The sequence below is a fragment of the Echiichthys vipera genome (genome assembly GCF_963691815.1).
Source record: "Echiichthys vipera genome assembly, chromosome: X".
Taxonomy (NCBI): domain Eukaryota; kingdom Metazoa; phylum Chordata; class Actinopteri; order Perciformes; family Trachinidae; genus Echiichthys; species Echiichthys vipera.
The window spans coordinates 17,161,711-17,187,819 of NC_139825.1; the positions used below are offsets into that span (position 1 = coordinate 17,161,711).

Sequence of the window (26,109 nt, forward strand, 5' to 3'; positions counted from 1 at the left end):
TTATGGATATAGTTTTTTGCTAAGATAATGATCAAATTAATTATGTAAGTTTAATCTGCCAAATATTTGGGATTGATAAGAAATAGTTATAAATTCATGTTTGTTAGTATTCCGTTTTATTTTACAAAACATTTTTGAAAGGTACTAAATTAAACCAAAAAAAGTAACATGAAAACTACATATACTATAAAAAAGGAAAGGAGGAAGTAGTTGCTGCCTTGTTTGAGTGACAGCTGGTCGGTGGTGACAGCCCACACGGGGACGACGGCAGCCCGCAGAGCCGAGCCGATACTCAAGATGGCAGGTAATAATGGCACTTTTTTCATAATAGGGATTTCTCTTAGTACTTAGACGCAGTGTTGGAAACTTGTAATGCTGTGTTGTGTTCTTCAGAATATGATTATATAAAAAATAGTAACAGCATCTGTGATATCTCCCTGGCAAAAGTGCTTCCTAAAAGGCGAGTCAAGTCAAGCGAAAGCGCCTTGTTAGCAAACTGCTAACAGCAAGCTAACGAAAGCTACTCATGAGGGTGTCGAAATGTGCGACATGAGGCGACATATAAACACATAACTACTCAGATGATTTTTCAAATGACCACTATTCTGTAGTTTGGACGGCACCACATGCTTTCAGTCGTGTTTATTATCGAACTGTTGTCATGGCAAAGGCTAGTGAGTTGACCTAGCTATCGTTAGCCGAGTTGCTAAAGTCATTTCAGCCCATAAGCTCTCCACCAAATCCTCCTTTATGCCATAACAAAGGGGGAGATGTTGTTCTTTGCCAACATGTTTTGTTTTCGTGGATATTGTTAAACCGGTCGCGATGCTATTTACCCCACACACACACACACGCACACGAAACGCCACGTTTAATGTGTCTTTTCGAGATATAGGGGTTGTTTTTATATTTGGAGCACATTCCCTCTGCATGCTCAGCTGTAAACACTGGCATTAGCCGTCCCAGCACATGCTTCTCCTTCTGGGACGTATTTCCTTTGACTACACCCTCTTTACATGTCTAGTTTGTGTTCATCACTTTGATTATGGGAAGCCAAACTTTGAACCAAGGTGGATAAAAACGTTTTTATAGTGGAATTATGATTTATCTGCTTTGTAGTTTAGTTAAGGCTACATAACAAACCAACTAGTTAGATTTATGACTCTACCCAGCTGAACCTCAACACGTATTGTTAAAAAAAACACAATACACGCGTGTCGTTTCTAACACATACCGATACCATAACAAAGGGGTGTATATTGTTCTTTGTTTTGTATTTTGCGGTTCTTTTAAACCGGTTGTGATGTTATGTACTCCATGCAATGTCTTTTCGAGATATAGGAGTTGTTTTTATATTTGGGGCACATCCCCCTTCATGCTCAGCTGTACACTGGGACTTCTTTCTAGGTTTTTCTTTTGACTGCACTACTCTGAGTTATTGTCCTATAATCAGGGCTGGGTGGTATTAAAAATCAATCAGGAAGAAAAGTCTTGTTGCTGTAGTGTCTATGGAAGCCCATTTCTACCAGTGTGATGGAAAAAAAGCATTATTTTACTAAGTAATTTTCTTGACATATGATCTAACTTTTTAATCACACAAATGGACTTCAGTAAGTTTCACACAAACAATATCTATTGAAATTACCCGCTTTACATGTCTAGTTTGTGTTCATCATTTTGAACTGCATGATTATGGGAAGCCAAACTTTAAACCAAGTGGATTAGACATTATTATAGTCCAATTATGATTTCAAGGCAACATAACAAACCAACTGGTTAGATTTGATCCAGCTTTTTTAAACACACAATAGTCTCCTATGAGGGAAATTCCTATGAGCGAAGAAACATCACTGGACTGCATGACAATGGAATAACAAACTGGCCATGATTTTTTGGCCACATCCTTAATTCTTGAATAATTATAACTGACTTGTAGTTCTTAAATTAGGCAACATAATTGTCTGAGTGATCCAATATTAATGAATTGATCTCATGCAGGGAAATTGATTTCTCAAAGATAAACAACTTAAAAAACCTCTATTTTGAACATCTGTTGCATTCATAATGAAGCAGAAAAATAATAAACTTACTGAATACTCTATAGCTACACCAAACATGGCAACTGTAAAGGGTATGAAGACAATAAATAGGTTGACGTGAAGAGATAAGAAAATTGATATAGAATTCAATACAAAAGTTGCACCTGAGGCAGTGGTGTCCGGTGGTGGGTAAAGTGTCTTATGTCTGCAAAAAGCATAGAGACAATACACAGATATACAATAGACAAGTGCCTACACACTGAAATCAGGTTCCTTAAACTTTTATTGGCAGTGTTTTGACCCCTCAGATGAATATCCTCATGAAGGAAAATAAATATAAGTAGATGCACCAAAATGACCAATCACATAAATGCTTTTGGATTACTTCTAATTTATAAACTAGAAGAAATGCATGTGCAGGAAACCAACTAAGACAATAGTTTGGGATCCAGGAAAAACATTATGTTTTGTATTTACTACCTTGCCTTGACTTCTTCCTCTTGCATGTCACTATACCGATGATGTCATAGTTTAATTTTTCGCAGTGATTTATCAGCGAGAAGTCTTACTTAAGGAGACTTTGTCCCTTCTTTTTAATTGTCAGCTGTAAACCCGCTAAGCTAGAGCTCTGTACTGTGCTGTATAGAGTGATGGTATGTTGATGACATGTTTGCAACCATGGATTCCCCCCTAACTTCCCTGCTTTTACAGGTCTATCTTTATACTTTGAAGATGGCCATGATGATCTGGATGATTGTGAGTACTTTAACAAAACCACATTAAACAAAACTAAGATTCATTTCTTGTATACATCTGGAACATTGTTTTTTTTCCTTTCAGCAGAGAGGTATATGTGAATGTCATCTTTCTGGACAACGCTGTTCACCTATGTGAAATATAAAACTGTCAACAATATTTCAGGTTTTATGCCTTGCTATTATTAGCTGTCATACAGGCTGACAGTCCCTGTTGTCTGCATTAGTGAGGGTGATGAAACAGCATTTGGATCCAACTGCAAATCCTGGTGTCTTTTTGTTTGGAACATTAAATGTAATAAATTCTTAGACCTGATGCCTTCTGCTTTATTCATACATTAGAGGGTCTTAAGCCCTATTCGGATTGGATTAGTTTTACGTCGGGATGTGGGGTAAGGTCATTTTTACCACAGGTTTTAGTCCCGTCCGAATGCGCCATGTAATTATTCCGGAGAATGTCAGTAAAGATGATGGCGATTTGTATCTTCTGTGAACTGATCTGGAAAAAATAGCTCAGGTAATAATAATCCTGTCCGAATAAGACCCTCTGTAAAATGTTTGCAGATCTTCTGTCATATCCTGTTATTACGTAGTTTCCAATTTTTTTTTAGCATGGAGTAACTTAAAGAAGCACTCAACGCTTTTTTAGATGATTGATTCTGTCATTTAGTTTCGTGTTTGGTTAGTTTTTGCAATATGAGGAAGCATCGTAGCACACAGTTCCTAAATCGAGTAACCCCTCCTTCTTCTGGTAGAATACAGAGATTTCTTTATCCCATGTGAATTGAATATTACAGACGTCCTGAGGTAAAACATTTTTTTCACGTCCCCACGTAAAACTAATCCCATTTGATTAGCGGTTTAGTTCCTAACATTTAGCCCGACTCCTCTTTAACGTGGCACTGTGGTGGCTGTTCATTGTTTTAGTAGGCATCAGCTATGTGCTACAGAGAGGAAGGTTCTACTTTGTGTAACTGTAAAATTATGTTTCTTTCCATCCTGCAGTTGGATTTGATGACTATGGTTCAGAGTGCGACGGTATTCGCATCACAGCCTTCCTTGATGCAGGACAAGACAACCTAACTCCTCTTGGAAGGCTAGAGAAGTATGCCTTCAGTGAGAATGTCTTCAACAGGTAAGTTGAGCCAAACAAAATGCTCAATATCAGACAGACAATGGGACTTTCATGAGTATTGTTTTGGGCTGTGAGGATACATTGTCAAACTAGTTAGGTGTAAATGCAGAGATTCATGTTGTAGGGCAGAAAACATTGTTTCTTTGACCTTGTTAAGACTTCGACTGGAACTGGACTCTCATTTTTCTCCATTAGCACTCTTCACTGTAGGTAGCTTTCTTTTATGTGATTCAAAACTTACTGCTGCTGCAACTGAGGCTTGTACAGAGACACATTACAAAAAACAATTAAGCCAGAATCATGCTTTAATCCGGCCACTGTTTCCTTTATGACCATGGCTGTGTCCACACTAATATCAATACATTGGAATTGCATCCTTTTTCCTGCCATCTACACTAAGCCCCACGATTTTAGATATTTTTCTTTGAGCAAAAAATAGTGTTTGGTGTGTATATATAAATGATTCAAATTTATCTGCAACTGTGTAGGTGTCCTAATGGTGATAATTTGTGTTGAGTGGCTTCCCCATAGAGAGTCTTGGCAACAAGGAAACATCTGTAGCCTAGTGGAACTTGGTATAAAGGAAACATCTTGCCAGTGTCACTTCTTGTAGATGAAAGGTGATGAAAAGATGTAGCCAGATATTCAAATAGACTTTTAATCTAGTTTAGGAAACTCTTCAGTGATAATTAAGCTCATTTGTGTGTCAAGAAATAGTATTTGCGCTGCTAAAAAAGTTTGATCTTCACTTAATGTTCACTGACTACAAGAAAATCATTGCTTAAAGGTTTAATGGTATTATGTTGCATAAAAATTTTAATATTTTTTTGATATTGTATGTTCTTTTCTTCAAATTCACTGTATAAAATGTATTTAGTAATGGCTAAATTGTACCATAAACAAAACCTCACATCGGAAAATTTAAATGCGAGATTATCACATCATTCGATCAAGTCATCTCAAGATGGATTTTTTCATCTGGCTGACTCTGCATTCCTGTGTATTTACTAATCACATACCTGCCTTAACGCTGTAGTGCAGGAATGCCAAAGGCTTAACATTGAGCCATGGGTGGATGGTGTCTGTCTGAATGTGGCAATAGTATGACAGTAGTAGCTTTAGTTTATTGTATATTGTAATGTTACGACCCGGCCTAGGGAAAACCTAAGCGCAGCATGACAGGTGAGACTCCCCTCTTCCCAGTTTCCAAGAACCACCAGCAACAAAGGATTTTACAGCCCTTTTTATAGTTTTTTTAAATTTTTTTATGACATCTAACATTAGGGTGAGCTCACAGCAAAATAACAAACAAAACAGTTCTCAAGGTAATCAGCCTGCCCTCACCTATTCCAAAATAAAAGGCAAATAATCAGTCACCGCTCTGCAGCGGCCTAAACACTCAATCACTCGATCAAGGATAACACATTTTGTGAGATTTACAATGCATTTTTTTTGCATAGTAACCTGTAAAAACCTGCCAGATGGCCTCGGTGTATTTAAAGTCCTCTGCAAACATTTACTATGGCTCTTTTGGCCCCACGTACACATGTTTAGTTCCTACATTAATGCTTGGTTCTGCAGGGTTCAGTCCCTACTGTCATTCGTACGTGAGTGTGTGTGTTGACAGCTCTGTCAGTGCTGTGTCACGCTGTGCGCATTCAGCACTTGTAGGTATTGGCAAGCAGTCAGCTAACTTGACGCTCCTGTTGCTTTCTAGGCAAATCGTGGCTCGTGGCCTGCTTGATGTGCTTCGAGAATTCAGTGACAATGAAAATGACTTTATCAGTGTCATGGAAACAGTTGCCAGAATGTCAGAAGATGGAGGTAGATGGATTTTTCCTTTTCATCAATCAATTTAGTGGTCATGTCTCGAGATCTACACTTATTTACTGTGGTTTGTTGCACAGTAATATACACATTTTATGTTCGTACATTAAGCTTATACTTTAATATGTGTTCTCAGAGCCCACAGTGCGAGCTGAACTGATGGAGCAGGTCCCCAACATTGCCATGTTCTTACATGAGAGTCGGCCCAACTTCCCAGCAGCCTTCTCAAGATACTTGGTACCCATTGTTGTCCGATATCTCACTGATCCAAATAACCAGGTAGGTTTCAAATGTACCCATTTTTTAGCTCATTTTGACAATGGAATAAACAGTCACTACTTGTCATTTCCTGTGAGCTCCTTCTCAGCTTTTAGTAAATAAGAGACTTAGAAAAAAAACAATTTCACTGGTCAGATTCATTCACACACAGTTTTTAACTTCCTTTCGTCTTTTCCAGGTGCGGAAGACCAGCCAGGCAGCGCTGCTTGTTCTGTTGGAGCAAGGCCTCATCTCTAAAGCTGATATGGAGACCAAAGTTTGTCCTGTTCTGCTTGACCTCACAGAACCCAGCAGTGATGATGACTACAAAATTGAGGCAGTCGCTGTAAGAAACTCCTCTTTTGAGATTTTAATAAATACAAAGAAATATGGTCTTTGGTTAAATTTCAGGGAAATGGTTTGAATGAAATTTAGCTGAAAACCACATGTTTCTGGACAAATCGCAGAGAGGCACAGTGAGTTTCTTTTTATTGCTTTACTGTGATCAGTCATTGCCTTTATCTGGTCCAGTCACAACCAGTCTAAAATAACAAATGCTGTATTTTGAAGGAACATGATGGATGCCAGGAGAGATTGTTTTGGAGTAATAGAAACTATAATGCATCACTGAAAAGTGTCAAATATATAGATATATTTTTAAGGTATTTGTTGCATTTAAAAAATTGAGTTTGCAATAAACTATTTAAAATTTAATTAAAATGCTCAAATTTGAATGTGTTGTATTTATATTTTATTCATTAGTTCAAATCTGGTGCAGCTTTCGCAAACATGCGCACTAATCCTCCCTTTTCCCTCTCTACTCTTAGTTTCCCTCAGTGGCACATTTTTAGCTTTCCGTAAAAGTTTCAGTTCAAATCTTCAGCTAGTTTTCATTTGTTCAGAATGCAGAATAGATGTGAATTTGAAGCCCAATCGGAATTATGACAGCGCTAAATTCTCTACATATGTCTCCTCTTACAGATCATGTGTAAAGTTGTCACCATGTTGAGCAAAGACACGGTGGAGCATCTACTGCTACCACGCTTCTGTGACCTGTGTAGTGATGCCAGGCTTTTTCAAGTCCGCAAGGTAAAACGTCTGAATCATTTTCGTCTCCTTCTCCCCCTCAAAGGTCAAGACGCCTTTTAACCATCTAACAGTACTAATGACAAAAACATACAAGATATTCTGTTTCAGCCTGCAGGCACAACAGTTACTTTAATTGTGTCAAGATAAATTCAGTAACACTGAATTTCACCTTTGCTTACACTACACTGTTGTTTTCTGCAACCTTGGAATGTTAATTCTCTGGCATAACTGGTGCCATTTAGGGAAGGGTATTTAGGAGCTGCACAGTTGGTCAGTTTCAAGTTGTAAACCTTGAAAAACAAAATTTTAATTATGTTCACTTTACTGTTACTCACCACAGCTAATTGTAATTTTGCGAAACTCTAGTTGCCAGAATGTGAAACTTATTTTTATATGAAAATAAAACTCACTAAAGTCTTGTTAATACTGCATGAAAAAAGCAAACCCCCCTCAAGACATGGCACAACAAAAAATGCTCACGTTGCTAGCTGACCAGAGCATACAACATTTGTGATAATAGACAAATAACACTGTTTAAGCTAGCATTGATTAAGTAATGTGACAGGTCTGTGTAATGATAATGTTATTAATATTCCTATTAGTATTATTGGCATTATTTTGAGACAACATCTGCAACCTATTGTGGAGATAGTTTATTGATGGTTTCAAATAAACTTCATCATGTATTTGGCACTTAAACTTTGCCTTGTTTTTTATTATGATGTTTGTATTGTATTGTATTAAAGGTATGTGCAGCCAATTTCGGAGAGTTTTGTTCTATTGTGGGTCAGGAGGCCACAGAAAAACTACTGGTGAGGAGCTGCAGCACTTCTTTTTCTTTGATTGTTCCCAAGCTGTTGATAAATCCCTTCTTAGTTGAAACAGTCAGTGTTATACTGACTTGTCATTTTGTTTTGTTTTAGATGCCCAAGTTCTTCGATCTGTGCTCAGACAGTCTATGGGGCATCAGGAAAGCCTGTGCTGAGTGCTTCATGATGGTCTCCAATTCCACCTCTCCAGAGGTGCGACGTGCAAAATTGTCCCCCCTGTTCATCAGCCTCATTAGTGACCAGTCTCGCTGGGTAAGACACAAGCAGGACAAATTGCATTGCATAAAATTTCAAGCAACTATGTAATTTCCTCTGTGTAATATTGAAAATGGAGACATTTCCTCACCACTATGTGCATCTTGTTGTTCCTGATTTTGAAATACATCTTTATTTAGACCTGTCATTCAGACAATCGTTGGTGGTGCAAAACCAGTGTTAGGCACTTGTTAAGAAATGGATACACTCTGGAAATGTTACAACACTTCGCTGGCAATTTGGAATACTCTCAAAATGGGTGCAAAACTTTTTATTAGTGAGAAGGGTGTCAGTGTATTGTTATCAAAGGTTTCACAGACTGACGCAAACAATCCTGTTCATCAATGCATTTGGATCCTAAGCATACAAAGATGATTGGCTGTTTATGGAAAAATCTCTGTTTTCATGATGAAAGTGACAGATTTCTATTTACTCCACTATTAGGTGCGACAGGCTGCTTTTCAGTCTCTGGGACGTTTCATCTCCACCTTTGCCAATCCCTCCAGCACAGGCCTTCACTTCAGAGAGGACGGATCCCTATTAGAGCTCCCCAGGTGTACATTGGAGAGGTAAGAACCCCCACCTTCATCACCATGTTTCTATTTACGCAGACACAGTTTAAAGTGTTGCATCATTGATCTAATGAATCATGCAGTGCGTTTACATGCAGTTTAAAAAACAGATTATATTCAAGTTGAAGGCATACCCCGGTGTACAGACCTTGAGAACTCCTTCAGTTCCCTGATTATACACGCATGTAAACAGCGATCTCATTCAACCCCTGCTTATGTATACGAGGGGAACTTCAATAATCTGATTTTTACCGCAATCGGGGAAAGACCACTTTCAGGTTACTGATGTGCATGTAAATGCACTAATGTCATAATTCACTGGCGGTATCAGGTTAGACCGGTGTAACCCAGGTCCTGTGTAGTTAAAAATAAAGCTCTGAGGTTTTATTAGTAGGCGCAGAAGGGGAATAGGGACTGAGAGTCTCACAATGATAATGGCGTTGGCAGTCATAATCCAAACACTTGGCGGGCAATGGCGCTGTAGCGAAGTCAGAGGGAAAGAAAACACAGCACAGCAGGACAGGACACGGCAGGGCCGTCGGTTGGTAACCCGCCTCTTTCTCTCCAACGTCCGTCTCCTTAAAGCATATTGTCCGAATTGAGCCACAATATCAAATGCTATCTCATGTCGAATTAGAATAAGCGTTGCTTTAGCCTCAGAAATGAACTTAGCTTTTTTTGCCACCTGCCACTGTGATTTTTTTACCAGCCAATTTTTTGTGTGCCTAAAATAAAGGTGAACGACTCAGAAAATGCATGAGAATGGTTCGTGAACTTGTACAGAATCCACATTAACGTGCTGTTGAGTTATTAACCAACTTAATCTCATTAATAACTAGAATGACTTACAGCTGTGTCTGACCTGGTGTGGCAGGCATTTAGAATAGAAAGTAACAGAAATGAAAACAGTAAAGCATCTCACTGATAGTCTCATTTATTTATTTTGACTGAATAACATTTAGATAAACAATAATAATAAACAGAAACCAAACTACATTACACTGTAATGTGGAGGTCAGACACTGAATAAAAATCCTTTCACAGAGCACAGGCTGAGAGCTCAGTAGGAGCAAACTCTCCCCTCTGCTTCTTCCACTCTCCAAACACACGGTGATCCCGACACTGCATCTCCTCTGTTGTGGCGTCGCACACAAGCCAGTCGAGAACCTCGTCACTTTGTATTAAAACGTTTTTTTTTTTTTAATCGTCCTCCTCATCCTCTTTTTGTTCTGTTGAAGCAATATACCGCCACATTTTTTATTTTTCTTCTTCTCGTTTTTTATTTTGAAAGTCCAAGAAAACGAAGGGGCTTGCTTAGCAACAACAGGTTAGCTGATTGGTCAACAACACACAACACTTGCTCAGTTGCCCGCATTTGGTGTGTGGGAGGGTGCCAATTTCCTGCCCTGATCACAATGCTGAAGCTATGGTATACTGGCTCATAAGCACCGAATGCTACTGCTAGCCATCACGTCGCTAACCCAGATCCAGTCTCTTTTCACTTTAACAGTAAGATATAGCACAAAATACAGGCATACAAATCATATTCACCCCTTGCAGGTCACATAGAAATTTATGTCAGGACCACAAGTAGTCGGCCTCCACGACAAAGCTTAAATGCTCTCCACACACGACGCCTCCTGTCTTAGCACTCTTGTCCCTATTCCTCATCATGCGTGCTCACCATGGACACATAAAAAAGAACGGCCAGAGAACACAAAATGGCGGCCCATTCATTCCTATGGAGCGCTGCTCAGTGGCGCAGGCTCATGGACATATAAAAAAGAACGGCCAGAGAACTTAAAATGGCGGCCCATTCATTCCTATGGAAAGCTGCTCAGTGGCGCAGGCTCATGGACATTTAAAAAAGAACGGCCAGAGAACTTAAAATGGCGGCCCATTCATTCCTATGGAAAGCTGCTCAGTGGCGCAGGCTCCCCTAAGGACGCCGCCATTTTTGCTTCTCGTGAACGCGGGAGGACTTACCGGATGTAGAAATGCCAGCACGCCAAGCACGAGCGAGTCTGTCTCGAGCGAAGGAAGCCTCTTATTCTTTAAGATTGCGATATTTTCGTGTTTTTTTTTCTGTCCATGGTATCTATGGCTTGGTAGTTAGTAGATTGAGTAAATGTTGTCCAAAGAAGTATTTGGCATGTTTATATATTATTTATATAATAGTATATAATTTATACTGTATTAACTGTTTGGAAAAAGGAAAGTGACGTTTGTATTCTTTAATGAGCTTTTTAAAAATTCAATCCCCTGACTAAATTGTGCCAAAATACCATCTAAAGAAAAAGGAAATATACATTTTACTTTCCTGTTCTAAGCACTATCTTGAATTATTATTATTATTATATTTATATATTTTTATTCATTTATTTATTAGAAATAGTACGTTGACCAAGTACTAACTAAATAAAATACAACAAGTAAGCCTATTTAGTATGATTAGGTTTCACTACCCATATTGTAGTACACTTAGATTGTACACTGGCATAGACTAGATAGATAGATAGAAAAAATAATAAGTGAAGCGTATAAAGTTATAATCTTTATGTTAGCCTACTAACAATGTTAGTAAATTACGTACCATCATCTCCTATAATCACAACGTCCGTGCCTAAAACAACATATATGAATTTCATGTAGGTCATGCTGCTAGAAAAACATTTGACTTTCGATGAGAAACTATATAAAAACATTAGACACAATGTTTTAAAAGTGTGAGCAGCAGAGTTGTGTCTCTGCCGAAGCCTTCCACTGGGATTTTAAGGAGACGGGAACTAAGCTGCAGAATGTGTTTCACTACGACTCTTTTTAGCCACGCACCCACCTTCTCCTGCCAATAACTCCATTTTGGTAAAATTATGAAAACAAAACTGTTTTTAGCAGACGGTCTGAAGATAATTATGAGCCTTTTGATTTGTATCTAAAAAAAAAATTGGTAGAGATCTCCTCTTCCCAGTATGTATGGAAGTGAATGGGCGAATATGCTTCCGGGCCATCGGACACAATACAAACAGGCGAGTGCTTCAGTACCGCGCTTGGCCGTTAAGCCCATGGTGGCATACGATGAGAGCGCCAGTCCTGGGGACCTGGTGCTCACCTACTCTTGCACCAACTTGCCCACTCGACCCGCCTCTTACACAGTGACTTTACTCTGATTGTCTTGTGAGGTCTTAACGCAACCAAAGGCAAAACAAGAATGAAATGGACACATGTATGCTTTTAACTAGCACACATTTTAACCAATTTGAAAAAAATTAACAAAGCATGTTATTATACTGTTATTTTTTATGCTCTGTAACTCATTTGATTTTTGTACAGGGCCACACCAGTTTTTTTTATTTTTGTTAAAAGGTTTATTTTTAGAAATGGGGAAATGAAAGGAATTTGTTTTTGTAATCTAGTAACTTGAGTAATTGTTTCAGTCCTAATATAGAGATTACAGTGTAGTACACCTTACATAGTTTTAAATGTACTCTTAAATGCTTCAGTTACCACTTTGAACACTTGAAGTGGAGTTTGTTTCTGTTAAAAACTCTACAATGGAGAGTTCCGATGTAGGTGAAAATGTAATTATTGGCTTTGGGTTGTGAAGTTAGTGCTGAACATTTAAGAAGCTATTGACAAGATAAAGTTTATTCTCTTATAAAAAAATATAAGGATGTGCCTACATATTTCTAAACATTTTGATACTCATTACCCATTACCAATTTCAGCGACTGCTCGCTAAACTCTCTGAACTGCTCCGGCATTAGCAGCTGCCACACCGAACGAACCATCGCCCACACACCTCCCAACCAGGACGGCCGCGCCACACCGTCCCCAGAGCACCTGTCGACAGCTGACAGCGAGGAAACGCACAACTTTGATGACAACCACACTTCTGTTCCCAGAGAGATGCACAGCGGCTTTACCCGCACAGTATCAAACAGCAACCCCAGCCCTACGACTACAAACAACGCTAAGAACACAAAAGACACGGAGCAGACGGATGAGAACTTTAATTCTTTCAACTATTGGAGGTCTCCTTTACCAGACATCAGCGGGGAACTGGAGATGCTAAATTGTCAAAAATCAGAGGCAGTGATAGAACAGGAGGGAAAGAGAGAGGACGAGGAGGAAGAGGAACGTGATTGTCCTGATTCCAAGTCCATCACGGGCAAAGCTACCAGCGACCAGATCCAGAAGGTCTTGGATTGTTTGCAACCCCACATGGATGACCCTGATGTACAAGGTGGGTAAACAGAGCCAGAATATGTGGGATCAGCTATTAACTTTTGACAATGTTTTGGCTTGTAGATTGAGTTGTGCATGTGAATTTACCTCCAGCTCAAGTCCAGGTGTTGTCAGCGGCTCTGAAGGCGGCCCAGCTCGACAGCCCAGGAGACGACAGCCCCGCAGACGACGATGACGGCCTGACTGACCCAGAGCCAGAAGAGCAGCCAGAGGACGAGATCAACAGCCCGTCTGTGGAGAGCAAATCTGTGGAGGTTCAGTCTGAGAGTGAAGAGAATCCTACAGAAGAAGAGCAAACGATGGAAATGCCTCCAGCCTCTGAGTCGAGCCCTGTTCAGGAGCAAGGCGATGAAGAGACACAGACGGAGCCAATGGAGGATCAGGAAGAGTCTCCTCCTGACTTTCCTATTCTAGTACGAGAGTATTCAAATCTTTGCAGTGTTTTAAGTCAGCTTAACAGATATACTGGACTTAAGCAGGATTTATATTTTATGCAAGGGGTTAACAAGAGTTCTGCAAACCTGCATGTGTAGATTTTGATATAAAGCTCAGCATCAGATTACTCCAGTTGATACTGGCAATACACTACATATCATACAGGGTTTACAATTAAATATATTGCGATATATCATACTGTAAGCAATTGCAGCAAATTTTAGGAACACAAAACTTGCTCTTACTATAATTTAATGGCTGCTCGTTGAATCCAATCAGCTTTCCCTTCTGATCCAATTTATGTAACTCAAAGACTGTTAAGGGACCCCACTATGCAGAAATATTCAAATACATCATTTTAGATTAGGTGTTAACACATTTAAACGGCATGCAAAGAAGTGCATGTTTTTTCCTCCAAACCAGCTGTGATCATGAAGTGGGCTTGTATGTAAAGGGGAAACTCGTGGGTAACCATAGAACCCATTTTCACTCAGATATCTTGAGGTCAAAGGTCAAAGTCCTTTGAGATTGGACATCCCAGTTTTAACTTTGCAGTGTTAATTAGCCCCCTTCCCGACAAGCTAGCATGACATCATACCAATGGATGCCTGGGGTTAACTTCAATGTCACTTTAAAACTCAGCCTATTTCAGCCTCTTAATGACCGTGATGTTGATCCCAGATCACCAGCGTTCCCACAGTTATCAGAGGGTTTATTAAAAATCTGTAGCAATTTTGAGAATTGATACAGTATCATAAAACATAATATGAAAATACTCAAGAGTATCAATATTTTCTTACACCCATATCCTATTGAGCTTTGAAGGCCCTGAAAACTTTCAAAAAGGCATTTCTATATAGAAAAAAGGTTAAGTTTACATTTGAAAAAAAAAGAAGTTTGTAATTATGATTAGTTTATTTAACAGTAAAAACTCAGCTATTCTATCAGCACTGTGATGGTGTGTTTTCAGAAGTGACAAGACATATTTGCTTCTTTGATGTGAAGTGTGTTTGCTTGTTCCCTTATGGCGTGTGTGTATTTTTATTTTCCTCAGGAGTCTGAACTAATTGAGAGTGTGGAGGAGGAAGGAAGGGAAGACTCTGCCCACAGCCCAGTGTTTGAGGATAAACCTAAGATCCAGGTCAGTCAGCAATTTGATTGATATATCCCGTAAATATTGATCAGAACCTCACAGTTGGTATTGATTGGCACAGACGTGGATTATTAAATACCATCTCTGTGCATCCCAATTCCTGTTTGATCATCAAACTCTTTAATCCCTCACCCTGTCTCCAGAATGTCATCCCCCAGCAGCTGTTGGATCAGTATCTCTCCATGACGGATCCGGCCCGGGCCCAGACGGTGGATACAGAGATAGCCAAACACTGTGCTTTCAGCCTGCCGGGGGTAGCGCTCACTCTGGGGCGGCAGAACTGGCACTGCCTCAAGGACACATATGAAACCCTCGCTACTGATGTGCAGGTAGGCAGAGAAATGAGGGTAATGTGGGGAACGATTGGCTGTTTGAGTGATTAACCACATGAGAAAATATAAGCCACGCTTTTAATGTAAAGGTTAGTTTAAAATATGTTATTTGTTTGGATTTAACTGAACTCTGTACTGGCTGAGTTGGCAGAGGTTTGTGCTTTTATGATCATGTATTTTAGCAGTTCTTTGAGAAACTTTTAATTCCTTAACGAAGCCTTTTAAATGGGTGATGATTAAGGTATGTTAATTGACTTGTCATATTTTTACACTTCATTGTTTTTAAGGAAATTAATTTTGCCCTAAAATCTGCAACAAAGTTTATTGAACTCAATTGAATGCAATCATTTTTATTGGCATGAATGCGAAGGTTACATGTTTGCTAAAGCTGAATTGCATTATTAAATAATTGTTTTACACAGTAAAACAGAACTGATAATCACACAACAAATACACTTGAAACAGTACAATGATTGTATTGTTTAATTGACACAAATGATTGGGCAAAATTGAATGAGAAGACTGTTTTCTCTGATAGTAGTGGAAACAATGTACATGATTTGTAGCTAAGGGCGTACTCACACTGTCCTTCCGCACCGCGACCCGGGCTTTAGGGTACTTGTCCCCCCTCCCTCTCCCCCCGCGCCCCAGCCCCGTTTGTACTCACACTGCCAGGGCCGGCCAATGCTTCTTGCTGTCCATACGCCATCACGCCGTAACACGTCACACGCATTGATCGCATGTGTGTGGCTTTGTTTACAAATCTTTCCACAGACCTCGGAGTTTTTGTGCGTCTTGTCGACTGTTTTTGAATATTTTCATCCAACCAAATCTGCAGTAAACACTCCACCTCCGCATCAGACTAACGTGAACCTTTCACCGCCATTGTTGTTGTTGTTAAATGTCCGCGCATGGTCCGTCCTTCTATTTACATGTCCGAACAGGCGGACATAACGCTACTGCCGTAGGGCTCGTGCTCGTGCTCGTACACGTGCGCACGCTCGTGCTCAGCATGTGCAAACGGCTCCACTAAAGCCCACCTCTTTCAAGCGGGCCGTGGACGGCCCGCTGGCCGCAGTTGTGCGTGGAGCGGGTGCACTCACACTGCTTAAAGGTACTAGGCTTTAGCTGAAAAAACGGTTTTGGCAGCGGCCAAAAGGACAGTGTGAGTAGGCTCTAAGAGAGCTATTTGGCTCACTTTAAGTTTACCCTGATTGGTGTGATGGAGTGTTTCTGGACACATGATTCTGGCTTTGTGAAGAAAATTATCTATTTGAGTATACTGGGTTTGTTAGTGAGGACGTAAAGCTCTGTTTTAACAGCTTGTGAGAACAACGATGTGTTGCTGAGTCTGTACATCGTCCATGTTTTCATCATCTTTATATCAGTTATAGTGCTGACATACAGGGACAGTGTATGGTCAGAGTCATTTGTTTTAAAGTGCGCCTAGCTGCGGCCAAATTGCCGGCCACGGCCTGTTTGGTAGAGGTGGGCTTTTGTAAAACACGTTTGCACATGTACGAGCACAAGCGTGCGCACGTGTACAAGCACGAGGCCTATGCCGGCTCTGACGTAATTTTATGTGCGTCTGTTCGGACATAGAAAAAAAGAAGGACGGACCATGCGCGGACATTTAAAACAATGGCGCCGAAAGGTTCACGTTGGTGTGATGCGAAGGTGGAGTGTTAGCTGCAGATTTGGTCAGATGAAAATATTCAAAAACAGTCGGACAAGACGTACAAAAACTCAGAGGTCTATGGAAAGATTTGTAAACAAAGCGACGCATCGCGATGATGTCGATCAATGCGTGTGGCGTGTTACAGCGTGATGACGTATAGGCAGGCAAGAAGCATTAGCGTGAGGCCCAGGGAGTGTGAGTACAAACGGGCCTGGGCCGCGCGGGGAGAGGGGGGGGGGCAAGTACCCTAAAGCACGGGGCACAGTACGGACGGACAGTGAGTGCGCCTTTAGTCAACTAATCGACTAGTTGATCAACAGAAAAACAATCAAAAATAGCAGCAGGGTCCTATTTTGATAATTGATTAATCGTAATTCTTCATGCAAAAATGGCAGAAAATGCTGATTTCAGGCTTATCTTTGTTTATTATATATTAAACTGAATATCTGTTTGCGACCTGCATTACAAGACATTTAAAGACATTACCTTGGACTTTGAGGAACTGGGATGCAAAGATTTTCTGCCATTTTATAGACCAATTTATTAATATTTAAAATAATCAGCAGATTAATTGATGCTCTAATTATCAGTAAATATAGATACACCAGTAAGTGGTTGTTTTCCTATTTGAAAAGCAGTCTTAACATTTTTTTCTTTACCAAGACACTTGCTTGTTTCACAGTTCGTGCTTTGATCCATGTGTGTGTCTCTTTTCCCTGTACCTCCCCACCCTCAGTGGAAGGTGCGGCGTACGCTGGCTTTCTCCATCCACGAGCTGGCAGTTATCCTTGGGGATCAGCTGACTGCAGCTGATCTGGTGCCCATCTTCAACGGTTTCCTCAAGGACCTAGACGAGGTTCGCATAGGTGTACTCAAACACCTCTACGACTTCCTCAAGGTGAGAATATAGATTTCAAATACTTCTTATCCAAACGTGAGAACACTCTATGCGGGTAAAATGATGAATTTCTTCTTGTCATACTGTTTTGAGCATTACGGAGCATGAATTCACAGCTCCGGTAAGATTTGAGTGCAGTGTTTTGCAGCAGTTTTGATTTTCAGTTAAAGAAGAAAATCACTGTTGGATTGCTTTACGGGTCTTACTATAGACAACTAAGTTGGTTTATGTGCATGTTCTTGTTGCAGCTGCTGCACGCTGACAAGAGGAGAGAATATCTGTACCAGCTGCAGGAGTTCATGGTGACAGACAACAGTCGCAACTGGAGATTCAGATATGAGCTGGCAGAGTAGGTCACCTCTTCCTCTTATTTCCCATCAGGATACCAATGCCGTTATCGATTCTGCTTATTGGTCAATTCTTTCTGTTCCCATATTGATTTCTGATCAATTTTCTGTGTGGGAAAAAGGTAGGCCTACAATAGGCCTCTGAACACAGTGTAGATTAATTATCCTTGTACAGACATTATAAGCTGCACCGTTGTAATCTTTCTGTGTGAAAGGAAGCCACAAATGAAGAGTTTCTTCCCCTCTGCTGTGACCTCTTATTGTTGCAAGTTTCGAATAGACCCAATCCCTCTGTCACACTAATAAATCACGTCCGGGTAGACAACTGGCAATTAATTGCAGAGATATATAAACTTGTTAATTACTGTCATTGGGTATGGTCATGACTCAGCTTTCATGACCAAAGGCGAGAATAAGAACAAAGATTGACCGGTAGATTGAGAGCTTTTCCTTCCGGCTCAGCTCTCTTTTCGTCGATGCGGTAGAGCGACTGCAACACTGCCCCCTCCAATCCGATTCTCCGGCCAAACTCACGCTCCATCGTCCCCTCACTCGTGAACCCGATCCTGAGGTACTTGAACTCTTTCACTTGGGGTAAGGACTCATTCCCTACCTGGAGTAAGCAATCCACCGGTTTCCTGCTGAGAGCCATGGCCTCAGATTTAGAGGTGCTGATCCTCATCCCAGCCGTTTCACACTCTGCTGCGAACCGATCCAGTGAGTGCTGAAGGTCACTGACCGACGATGCCATCAGGACCACATCATCTGCTAAAAGCAGTGGCAAGATCCTCAGCCCACCGAACTGCAACCCCTCCCCACCACAACTACGCCTCGATGGGTTTTCCCAGGAGGGTGGCTGGAGTCTCCCTTAGAGCCGCTGCTCCTTTGCGTTGAAAGGAGGTTCAGGTATCTAGTAAGGATGCTCCCTGGGCGCCTAGGGAGGTGTTCCAGGCACATCCAGCTGGGAGGAGGCCTTGGAGAAGACCCAGGACCAGGTGGAGTGATTATATCTCCACACTGGCCTGGGAACGCCTCTGGATCCCTCAGTTAGAGCTGGTTAATGTGGCCCGGGAAATGGAAGTTTGGGGTCCCCTGCTAAAGCTGCTGCCCCCACGACCCGACCCCGGATAAGCGGTTGAAGATGAGATGAGATGAGATGAGGATTGGTGTCAAAGCTCACCCCTGGCCGAGGCCAACCCCCACCAGGAAAAAATCAGACTTACTGCCGAGGATCAGGACACAGCTCTCGCTTTGAGTGTACAGAGATTGGATGGCCCATAGAAGTGACCCCCTCACCCCATACTCACACAACACCTATTCTATTCTAGTTCTTTTAATTTAAATTTAATTTTGTCCCTTTTGTATTTACTATATTGTATTTATGGGAAAGTGTGCATGTTTACTGGACTGAAGTGTTCTCTCTCCCTCCAGGCAGTTGATCTTGATCATAGAGTTGTACAGCCACAATGACGTGTATGACTACCTCAGACAGATAGCCCTCACACTCTGCTCTGACAAAGTCTCAGAGGTCAGGTGGATCTCATACAAACTGGTAAGTGTACAACATTGAATTTTTGGGTTGTTTTTTTGCCGGTGGGGGTAACATCTTTTAATAGGAAAAGTGTTGTCAACTTTATGACAGATGGTTATCTCACAAACGGGAAATGAGTTTGTGTTGTGGGTATGTGAAAAAGTAATGCCCTCACAGAAGGTTGTATTGTATTTACTTATATTTACTTATTACACGTGCGAAGTTGTCATTTTGTAAAGGAATAGTTAATTTAGGGCGCAGTGCAGTTGCACCATTGGATTGGGAGAAATGGGCTTTTGTAAAGCATGTTTGCACATGTACGAGCACTAGTGTGCGCACGTGTACGGCCACGAGGCCTACGGCGGTTCTGACGTCATTTTATGTGCGCGTTTGGACATGGAAAAAAGGACAGACCATGCACAGAGATTTAAAACAATGGCGGCGAAAGGTTCATGTTGGTGTGATGCGAGTGTTTACTGCAGATTTGGTCAGATGAAAATATTCAAAAACAGTTGAAGACGCATAAAAACTCTGAGGTCTATGGAAAGATTTGTAAACAAAGCGACGCATCGCAATGACATCAATCGACGCGTGTGACGTGTTACAGCGTGATGACGTATAGGCAGGCAAGAAGCATTCGCGCGAGGCCCAGGTAGTGTGAGTACAAACGGGCCTCGGCTGCGGGGGAGAGGGAGCAAGTACCCTAAAGCACGGGGCACGGTACGGAAGGACAGTTCGAGTGCACCCTAACATGTTATGTAAAAAAACTTCAGGAAGTTGCACTGTCCTTCAGAGAAACTTTTGGGTGGACTATTTATTGATATGATAGTGGTATTGATCTTCTTGTCTAACTCAAAAAGAAAGCTAATAAACCTATTTTAAAGTTGTACTTTTATTTTAATCGATGTTCATCTAATTAATTAAAAAAGTTCCTATCTATCAAAGAGTGAGTTAAAGCAATGGTGATTGATCATATGACCCACTAATGAAAGCACGTCTACTTGCCTTTTTGCTGAGTATTACAATATCCGTGTCTGTGGCGACATTCTCGGGCTAGATGTAAATAAGCCGCCATGTTAGTCGACCCAGATCCTCAAAAAGGGCTAACAAAAAAAAAAGTCAACACACATAGTGGCTGTAAACGTGAAAAGATGGAGACTCTGAAAGAACAGACTCACCTGCAATTACATCTTACCACCAAAGAGGACACTAGAAACCATGCATTTCATTTCTTATGGAGTACAACTTTAACGGTAAACAGTTGACAAAAGTTAAATTGGATAACATAAGCATGTTTGCCTCAGTAATTAAAGTTGTTGTGGTTGCTTGTTTGTTTTGCCTGTTGAGAGAATGAATAATGAATTGGAAGCCCAAGTGTATGTGAGTCAAACACTGGCTAAATACTAGATAATTGTACTTTTTTTTGTATTAAAAAAAATGTTAATATGCAAACTACAGAGCTATAGTCCCAAAGATTTGCATTAATGTAACGCATATAGAAATAAGTGTATGGAACAATCCAGCTAGATCCTCACTGAGAATGCCCTGGAAAATGGTCTTCAGAAAAGAGTGGGAACCCTGTTATAGCAGCTCAGTATGTGTAGGCAGCCCAGGAGAGCCTTTTTTATTGTGAGCATTATTATTTATTAATACAATAAAATATTTAAATTGGAATGTCTATAACGTTCATAATGCCATACTTGATGAGAAAAGTGGGTGCCAAACTTAATGACTGTTTTATAAAAGCAATAGCTCCCTTCAGGTGATCCGTAATGTCACAACATACCATGGCCTGTTTTCACTTTAATTGGTCCAATTTGTTAACCTGACTCCGCCACATGGATTGATTCTCATTTGCTCTGCATATCCATCTGGGAACTCTCTGTTGGAGATCTCTTGGGAAGTGGCGAAAATACTGGTTGCTGATTGGATAAACCATCTGTCTATCAGCAACATACAGGCCAAATCAATCAGTCAGATCAACGAAGCGTATGACGTACTAACAGTTTCGGGGCAAAGCTCAGAAAGTAAACAACATGTCGGTAAAGGATATTTGCCATTTATGTAACATGAATTTACAGATCAAAGGCACAATTTCAGGTGCCCGGTCCATATTCCAACAGAAGAATCCAAGAGAAAATAGTGTTAGCGAGCAGCTTGCTCGACAGCTGCACTCATCTCATCCGCGGAAGCCGCGATGTTGTTTACACTCACTTATCATTGCGTCACACTTAAATCTGTCTCAAAACCAACGCTGATTGGTCCGGTCGCTTGGAAAACAAGAATTTTCTCTGCCACAGGTTACCTGACTGATCTGTGAGTAAAATATAATGGAGCTTGCAAGATCAGGGTGGTTTCAGGAGTCTACCAATTAGTGCCTTGAACTTGATTCTCAACCACCTCTAACACACATTTTAATTTTTTTAATTAATTTTTCCAGATTAACTGCAATTTCAAACTGTATTTTTTTCCGCATGTTATCACCTCTTGTGTTATCAGGTTGTAGAGATCCTCCAGAAGCTGTATGCATGTGGAGCCGATGATCTCGGACTGAACTTCATCAACGAGCTCACCGTCAGGTTCTGTCACTGTCCCAAGTGGGTGGGGCGGCAGGCCTTTGCCTTCATCTGCCAGGTCCGTAGCTCTTATCTCACATAACTTGCACGAAATGATTGGAACAGCCGCTGTACACATTTTCTCTCTACCTGTTTTTCAACTCCATAAATAGCCCTGTACATGTTTGGTTGTTTATCTGATGGTTGTCCGAGCATCAAACAGAAATGAAATGGCAAATTAAATGTTCTCTGGAGTTTAGGGGTAGAGCAAGTTTTAATCACATTTATGGTTCTTGGAACATTTTGACATGTCCTTCCTTCCCTTTCTCATTGAAACCTGCCATGAATAAAATGTAAAATATGTTGTCTATTTTTTTAAGAGTGATACCTCATGCTGTCATAAAATGTCGCCAAAGAGAGTGTTTGTTTGTCATGTTCATTAGATTCTTTGGACCTCTGTCACAAGAGCCGACGGATCAGTCCCTGTTCGGCTCCTTTCTTCCTGGCTTCAACGCCGGCCTTTCTGCCTGACTGTTTTTATTGTGTCCTTGTGTTTTCTGTAGGCCATAGTGGAAGAGAACTGCATGCCCATGGAGCATTTCGGCCAGCACCTCTTGCCCAGCCTGCTCAGCCTGTCCTCGGACCCGGTGGCCAATGTCCGCGTACTGGTGGCCAAGGCTCTACGACAGAGTGTCATGGAGAAAGGTAAAGTGCAAATAAACTAAATGGTGAATGCTGTCTTTTAAGGATAAAGCTGACAATACTCAGAAAAGTATTGTAAGGCTTTGCATAATTTTTACTGCAAGTAGTTTACTGACTTCTCATCAATTGGTACTTATTGAAGACGTAAATATTGTAAAAACAGGTTACAAATACATAGTTGTTTTTTTTTAAGTCTTAGGCTATTTCCTAAGCAGCTGAACACGTAAGCAAATGTTCCTAAAACAGGATTAAACTGCGTTCGTTAGGGACTATTTTCTGCTGAAGATTTATTGTTCTTGTGTTTGTGGCATCATCTTGAAATTTATAGAATGCCATTTATAAGCTGACATTAAATAAATAAATGTGGAATCACAAATTCATTTTAATCCTAAAACATAATTTATTAAATAAAAATATTTTTATTTATGACTCTCTGAGTTCTGGGTGGCAGATGGGAAATCTGTGCATGCATGGGCAGCAACCGCGGCATACCCCAGCTGCCTTGGTAAAACTTGTGGTGGTTTGAAAGCAGCTTTGTGAGTCGCTGACAGTTTTTGGAAAGTATAGAAGTTGAGGAATAAGCAATATCAGGCTTTGGATTACAATACTAGTCATTACAATCAATTCAGCTTTTTCTCTATTCATTGGATTGGAAAACAAAATATTGCTCCAAACATGTGTTAGCCTCTTCTTTTTATTTAACTCATCCCATAGCAATTGCTGGTAGGTTTGTACTTGAACTAACTGTGTCTTGTGTCTTGTGCACAGCTTACTTCAAGGAGCCTGGCTGTGCCTATTCTGACGAGCTGGAAGAGACTGTGATGGCTCTGCAGTCCGACAAGGACCGGGACGTCCGCTTCTTTGCCAGCCTGGACCCCAACAAAAGCTTGATAAACACGGCTTTCTTGATTTAGCCGCAGCTCCCAAGTCAGATTACAGCCCACCTGCCTGTCTACCTACCTGTCTGTCTGTCTGTCTGTCTGACTGACGCACAGTCGGCGTAACCTGCAACACCGGCAACTGACCAGATCCCCGACCACTCGCCTGCTGGGCAGACCTGCACCAACGACCACGTGGGAATCATGTCAGATGATCAGATTACAGTATAAAAGTATAAGCATGCTCAAACAACACAGCCCAGTCTCTGGTTGAGCACTACATCACGCACATTGCATTCACGACACAAAATGCAATACTTAACAGAGTTTTCAGAAAATGAGCAGGACTCAGAGGTTAGCTGCACCATTTTTTGGGAGCGGCCGTATTCATGCCTGAACTTTCCCCCTGCCCTCCTCCTCACTAATATCGACTCAACCCATCCCCAATCACAGACTTGTAACTACGACGGCTCTGTTTCTCCAAAGCTAATTGTAAGCTTGATATAGATTTACTGAATTGATTTTTTTTTTTTCTTAATGCTTCTTTTTGTGGATTTCTTAACGAACAAGCGGGCGAGGCCTGCCCGACTCTGACGTGTGCACTAACTCAGGGGGACTCATCTGAACCTAAACAGCATTATTATCTTACATGATAAGCAGCAGCTCCTGGATCCCTGGTGAGGAAAACAAATAATCTCCAGCTGTCTGAGCAACAGACCAGCCAAACCAAGTAGCTCTGCTGGTATCTCTTGCTTCATTTCCTCTTAAACGCCTCTGTTGTCTCAGACGTCCTTTGTCTTCTGGGATGTCCTCTGGGTTATCGTCTGTTTCCCTTCAACCTTCTTCTTCTCTTCACGCTTTCTCTGCGTTTCTTCCCCTGGTCTTCATGGGCCACTGAAACCACTACTGCACAGAAGGAACAGTGATTCTGCCACTCAGCGTTACTCTCGATAAATACCATATCTTGACGTTTTTTAAAAGAACACCTTAATAAACTGTTGATTGCTCTCCAACCCCACCCATCCCCTTTTGTCTGTTTACCAAAAAATGTGACAACCCGTCTCCCAAACGGCAGGAGACAAATGAAATACCTCTGTTTGGACACAACAGGCCAGTGTGGCGTATATGTAGAGGAGCAGCCGTGGTTTAAACAGGCTGTGAATGTCCTCAATTGGGGATTATTTGGTATTGACTAAAACATATTAATAAGGGCCTGTGACAAAGTGACACAGGTTGACGTAAATCTCAGAAAGAAGAGGAAGAAAGCGAGAACACTGTTGGATTATGCATGTTTCCCCCCTCCCTCCCTCTTGTGTATAGTCTATTCCAATTCCTTATGGTTGATCTCCTGATAATGAACTATGTGACCATGGTAGCTTTCAGTGGATCTGACTGACCGGTTGTACAGTAGGATATAGAAATGGCTGTGTGATGAGACTGAAAGACAACTGAGCGTTACTTCCCTGTCTTGGTGGAATGATTTTTAAGTCTTTTGTACAGCTTAAACCTGTGGAAAATGGTTTGTGTTTATGGAACCAAGGCCAGTTTAGTCGGGTTTTAACCAGTCGAGATGTATGAATATTGGGAGCAGTCACCAAGTCACTTTTTGTCGTCTCTCAAGCTTGTTTGTTCTCCTCTGTTGTAAATGGTAACCCTCTTTATTTTTTTTTTTAAATCCTAGACATAACTTGAGAACTTAAGCGGATTGTGGTGTGTGCTGTGCATCTCAAGTCTTTCTTCCTTCGAAAGGAGCGCTCACTGCGGTAATGGCGGTGTCTACTCATCTCGTCTGTCAGTGATTTGTGTCCATCTCATTTTTAATGTAGTAGAACAGTTAATATATACACATATGAAATTTATTTTTCTTTTCAATTATGCACCACTGTTCAAAGATTTTATATCCTAACTTTACAAAATTTACAACCTTTTTAATATTCAATGGTTTCTTTTAAAAAGACATTTTATGTCATGTTATTTTTTATTCTGTAATTAAAATAATAAAAATGAATGTGCTTTTTGTATTTCTGCATTATTCAATACTGTGGTTCGGTCAGTTCTGATACAGAAAGCTGTAGCTGCTCGGTAAGAAAAAGAAGAAAAACCCCAACATGCATCCCACTATCCCTCCCAACAACCCATGTCAGACATAGTCACAGTAAACAACTAACTAACATATAACATAAGTAGATAACTAAGGTACAATGAGACAAAATAGAGTAAAAACCATAGCTGATAGCAAAAATAATTAAAGAAAAAGAAAGGGGGGGGGGGTCTCTCTCTTTCCAGCACGTGTCCTCAGCATCATCAGGAGTAACAGTGAGACTATTACTAATAAGAGCCAGCAGTGGGTCCCAAGTTTTGTGGAATGCTGTCTAAGATCCCTTCTGTGAAAACCTTAACTTCTCCAACCGTAGACATTGTAAAATTTCACGTTCAACTATTATGAGTCGGTGCAGAAACATGTTTCCATTTAAGAAGGTTGTTATGTCTGGCGAGCAGCGTGGTAAAGGCCACGACACGATGTGTAGTAATGGGCAGATTTTTAGACGGAGGGAGCCCAAAAAGAGCAGTCAGAGGATTTGGTTCCAAATTTGT

General features: G+C 40.9%; 1 protein-coding gene across 1 annotated transcript; it reads left to right on the forward strand.

Annotated features, from left to right (window-relative positions):
- Positions 1 to 270: 270 nt before the first annotated feature.
- On the forward strand, positions 271 to 25,510 carry ppp4r1l (protein phosphatase 4, regulatory subunit 1-like). Its single transcript, XM_083939367.1, has 20 exons — positions 271 to 304; positions 2,751 to 2,795; positions 3,800 to 3,929; positions 5,647 to 5,753; positions 5,893 to 6,035; positions 6,214 to 6,360; positions 6,996 to 7,103; positions 7,850 to 7,915; positions 8,027 to 8,185; positions 8,633 to 8,757; positions 12,486 to 13,003; positions 13,099 to 13,418; positions 14,495 to 14,581; positions 14,737 to 14,922; positions 17,340 to 17,501; positions 17,750 to 17,850; positions 19,280 to 19,400; positions 21,879 to 22,013; positions 22,498 to 22,639; positions 23,405 to 25,510. Exons 1-20 carry the CDS (start codon positions 298 to 300, stop codon positions 23,548 to 23,550), a joined length of 2,955 nt encoding a protein of 984 aa, XP_083795493.1. The 5' UTR covers positions 271 to 297; the 3' UTR covers positions 23,551 to 25,510.
- Positions 25,511 to 26,109: the final 599 nt, after the last annotated feature.